The sequence below is a fragment of the Micropterus dolomieu genome, linkage group LG06, assembly GCF_021292245.1.
Source record: "Micropterus dolomieu isolate WLL.071019.BEF.003 ecotype Adirondacks linkage group LG06, ASM2129224v1, whole genome shotgun sequence".
Lineage (NCBI taxonomy): Eukaryota > Metazoa > Chordata > Actinopteri > Centrarchiformes > Centrarchidae > Micropterus > Micropterus dolomieu.
The window spans coordinates 16,020,586-16,025,710 of record NC_060155.1 but is presented as its reverse complement, the minus strand read 5'-3'; the positions used below and the strand labels follow the sequence as shown (position 1 = coordinate 16,025,710).

General features: G+C 43.2%; 1 protein-coding gene across 1 annotated transcript in view; it reads left to right on the top strand.

Moving 5' to 3' along the window:
- Window positions 1–5,125, top strand: part of nyap2b (neuronal tyrosine-phosphorylated phosphoinositide-3-kinase adaptor 2b) — a 22,761-nt gene that overhangs the window by 7,193 nt on the left and 10,443 nt on the right. The window contains exons 3-4 of the mRNA XM_046052369.1: window positions 689–1,009; window positions 3,628–3,638. Coding sequence (XP_045908325.1) covers window positions 689–1,009; window positions 3,628–3,638 — 332 coding nt within the window. The remainder of the gene's footprint in view (window positions 1–688; window positions 1,010–3,627; window positions 3,639–5,125) is intronic.

Here is a 5,125-nt window from a genome sequence, read left to right as displayed (position 1 = left end):
TGAGCATTGTTTCTGACCAGGTCCATCCCTTTATGGCCACCATGTACCCATCCTCTGATGGCTACTTCCAGCAGGATAATGCACCATGTCACAAAGCTCGAATCATTTCAAATTGGTTTCTTGAACATGACAATGAGTTCACTGTATTAAAATGGCCCCCACAGTCACCAGATCTCAACCCAATAGAGCATCTTTGGGATGTGGTGGAACGGGAGCTTCGTGCCCTGGATGTGCATCCCACAAATCTCAATCAACTGCAAGATGCTATCCTATCAATATGGGCCAACATTTCTAAAGAATGCTTTCAGCACCTTGTTGAATCAATGCCACGTAGAATTAAGGCAGTTCTGAAGGCGAAAGGGGGTCAAACACAGTATTAGTATGGTGTTCCTAATAATCCTTTAGGTGAGTGTATGTCTGTTATTGTTAACTTAGTGCTCTCATAATGAAAATCAAATGCACATACATACACACAAGTGGAGAGATGCCATAGTGACTGTGTATGTCAGAGTAAACTTGGGTCAAGATTTTTGTCTCTCCCCTTTTCTTTCTTTCCAATCATGTAAACTAATATATCAAATATATAATATTTTTATAATTCATATTTACATAGATATTTCTGTTCCCTTGACCCTTTATTCCTCCTCTCTACCTTCTCTCTCTCTTGCCTCGTCTCTTTCTGTTTTAGGACGGGTGAGGACATAGCAACTGAAGGCAAGCACTTACGTATGGGCTCCATTACCATGCCGGACCCCCAGGAACGCATGCCCTTACCCCACCCGCATGCCCTCGCCTGTGGGCAGGGCTTCTCCGTACGCTCCCAGTCCCTCCACTCTGTCGGTGGTGGGAACAGTGGGGGTGGAGGAGAGGAGGAAGTGGGAAGCCCAACCTCTAGAAAGCAGCCCCCACCCAAGCCCAGGAGGGACCCAGCCACCAAGCTGAGCATGTCGTCTGAGGCGGTGGACCACAATCCCATGTCCACCTGCCGTGGGGAGAGATGTGACGGTGAGTGGTGGTGGCACTTCACACCAAGCTGCTGCGCTATATATAGCTACTCTCTGCAGTGCCCTCCTCAACACTGTTTCGCCTACAATGACATGACATCTAGCTATTCACTGCATACTTCACACTAAGTACCACAGTGGCAAATAGATGTAAAAAGAATAATGAGCTATAAGTACAATGGGGTTAAACCATGGTTAAAACATTTGGGGTGCACTAGACAGCAATAAAAATATGATGAACTACAGCTGAATCAACTATGTATGAAAGTATACTGACTAAGAGTCTGACTAGATTTGTGCTGCACTACACTGACTGTCTGGACACATTTGGTTAGGAAAAAACATTATTTACTATGTTTGAATGACAGTGGACCAATTTATATGTATAATCCAGAATAACTGAGTACACAGGCTAGTGCAATTGTAGATGCCAAAATCTATGAATATAGGTTGCAAAAATAAAGGCTCAGCTGTAATTTTATTTCAGTTTTCATTTTGTTCTTTTACTTACTGTTACTGTCAGACGAACAGCTATACAGATTGTTCACATATTTCCCCATGCCACACAGATATATCAGATAGCAAAAGGTTGAGATCCGTAGGCTAACATGTTGAGCCAGGTGTGAAAGTATCATATTATGATGCATATAAATGACTGGTGCATTTTTCTGAACTTTGGAAAATAGATCCTCCTACATCCTTTTGTGTTTGGTGATAGCTGCATTTTAAGGCCTTGGCAGATTCTATTTACTCAGGAATTTATGTTTATTCATGTTCATTTTATTGTAAGACTCTTGAAGAGTAAAAGAAGATTTTGGGTGCATGTTCAGTTTCAGCGGAAACGAATATTTAATGTGTATGAATGTAAGGATTTTTTGCTTATTTTGGCATGTGCATTTAATCATCAGGTGTTATTATCCTGTTATTAGATTTCCCAGGCTGAATACTGTTGCATTTTCCTGTAATGTCCTGATATAATACATAAAGTAACAAGTTGTGTGTATGAAGTAGAAGTTCACAGTGCACATAAAGAAGGTAGAATTGTCTTGATGGTTCTATAACCTCATTTAAAACTGACATACTTTTAGTATTTCTACAAGGCAAATTACCAATAAAGGCCAAACAATTTTCCTTCCAGTTAAAACTGGCAAGGCCAAAATTTTGAGATGCCTTGATCAAGATCCAATAGAAGCACCCTGCAGCAATTTCAGACATTTTTCTGAAGCAAAATAACACAATATGCCCATTTGGCCATGGATGAAAAAGAGGGCATATTATAGTTCATCATCTCAGTGTAAGAAAGGCTTTAATGAATGGGACAGGAATTAATTAAGCTAAAGTAATGTTTCTCTGAACAAGCCTCAGATACAATCCTTGCTGTTGCACAATGAACAATGCACACAGCCAAACAATTGTATTAGAAATAAACCACCCACAGTACATGTGCTGAGCACAATGACACATGCGCTGCAAAATTAAAATTACATTTAAAGTATAATAATAGTCTTTGAGGCTGTGAGAGCAAAAATATATAGAGGCTGCAGGATGCTTTGAATCCATTTCAGTTTGGATGCTTCGTCGCCAACGTGATGTTTAGGGAGTCGCCCAGCCTGGCTCAGATTGGTGGGGATCTCTCTATGTGCACACAGATCTTCCTGGGCACCACGGCAACCATCCCACAGAAACAAGACCCCCTGCAGCCCAGCCAATCACAGAATCACTGAGCAGCTCGAGCCAATGGGGCACTAGAGATGCTGAAGTCTGAGGCTTTGGAGCCAATCAGAGTGAGAGTGTGGGGGTGTCCCTGGCTGATGGGAGGGTTGCGTGCTCTGTAGCTGGCGCTGTAGCGGGAAGGGGAGGAGCTTGTCAGAGTAGAATTCATTCAGGAGGAGCGATTGACCTAGATTCGTTTTCCCCAGGAGGAGAGGGAAGAGGGGGGGTTGCGGGTAAACACATCCGCTACGGGGGAGGGGGAGAAGAGGGAGCAATGAAGAGAGGAAGAGAAGTGACAGGGAGTAAGAGATGTTTGGAAGGATTGATTCATCATCAATCCTGCAGCAGGTCCGCGATGCAAACCTGTAATTGTAATGTAATTGTCATTGTAAGTGTAATAATGCATTTGGTGATTGTTCACAAAAGGCATATTTACACCACTGTATACACATACTCACACACAGAAAGGGGGAGAGCGTACATGAGAATGTGAGTAGTCCAATTAAACACATACCAGGAACACATCTGGGTTGAACCAAGATTTGGTTAACACCTTATTAATTAGCGGTAATGAGGATGAAATGTAGAACCAACAGGCTTGTTTCATCCTCAGCTCAAAGTAGCATCATCAACATCAACCTGGATAAATCCAAAATGTCTGTGCAAAACAAAATGAAATGTTCTGATTTGAGTTTTGTTTCACCTTCTGGATTTTCTTGGCTTTGAAAGGAATAGTTTTTTCACTAGTTATTTAGTTATTTTCTCAACAAAGATAAAATACTCTAATCTTTGTATCTAAACCTGTGCATACAACTTTCTGCAACATATTCTGCAAAGCTGTACACAACAGAAAACAAGGCAGACAACACCCATACAGTCTCCCATTTTTCTGGAAAAATTGAGTTCATAGGTTGTGCGACTGTGTGCTATATAATGTGTACATGCCTGTCCTAATTTTTCTCTCGGAATGTGTAGGCGTGCGTGCGTGCGTGCGTGCGTGCGTGCGTGCGTGTAGTTGTGGTGGTGAGTCATACAGTTATGGGAAGTATGCGTGTGTCTGGGCCATCTGGCATCTGAATTATTAAAGGTGTAAAATCTGCAGTTTGAAGATTTCAGACAGGGTCCGGCTCTTAACTACACTTATCTCCCCCTGCCCATCAGAGAAGGGGACACTCCTATCCAAACATCTCAGTGTCTGACCTAGAAATACACTGTGAGTAACTCAGTAGTATAGAGCGCTGTCTACTTTAAGTAAACTAGCATTAGGACTGTACTGTACAGTAGTATCTAGTCAACGTGAACATCGTAGTCCACTGCGCCACATCTAAAGAGATTCACACTGCAATGCTACGTCACCACTATCAGAAAGAAGCTCCAGAGTGTGTGTGACCCAGATACTATACTCACATACTGCTCCACTGCCGTATATGTGACCTAGAAATATGCATATGCCTCAACTATTTCCACATATCTGACTCAAGATTTTGCTCATGACTATACATGGTGACCTACATCTGACCCATAGGCTTTATATGAATGATTCACTTAATGATTAATGATAAATTATTGTCCAAAATAGATTTTTGTCAAATTCACTATTGTGTTGTGTACCATATCTGTGCAGAAAGCAGCAACGGAAGAGTCATGGGACAGCATTATTTTAAGTGTTATACAACAAACAAATACCTCTCAAAATGACACACAATTATGCATCATGGTCAACAAATGAATAAACCAGAAAACAAATGATATACTGTAAACTTGTCTGTTATTAGGTAGTGCTTGTTTATGTAATTTTCCCCAGTGGATTTATTAGACTTTCTTTCTCCCTATCCTTTAGCAGCTCAAGGATGCAGTGAGGACTGCAGGAGGGTGCCACCACCCAAACCTAAGAGGAATCCCAACACACAACTGAGTGTTTCCTTCGATGAGTCCTACATCAAGAGCCATGGAGGCAACGGGGTCTGCCCCTCCAAACCCCTCCACCACGTCGCCTCCCCCTGCGAACGCAACCCCTCGCCTCCACAGAGTGATGAGAGCCCTACAGACGACTGTGAAGATGAACCTGTCTACATAGAGATGGGTGGGATTGATGTCGGAGCACGAGAACCCCTGAAGAGTGAGGATGAGGAGCCGGGAGAGTCTGTGTACGAGGAGATGAAGTACCCAGCTCTGGATGATATGGAGTACCGCACTGACCCTGTAGGGTGTCGCTCCGCATGCCCAACCCCGGCACCCTATGACCCTGAACCTCTCAGTCGCTGCTCCACACCTCGAAACATTCCCCTCTGTGAAATTCCTGCACCCTTTCCCAATTTACTCACCCATCGACCTCCACTACTGGTGTTTCCACCGGCGCCAGCCCAGTGCTCGCCCAACTCAGATGAGTCTCCCCTCACCCCTCTAGA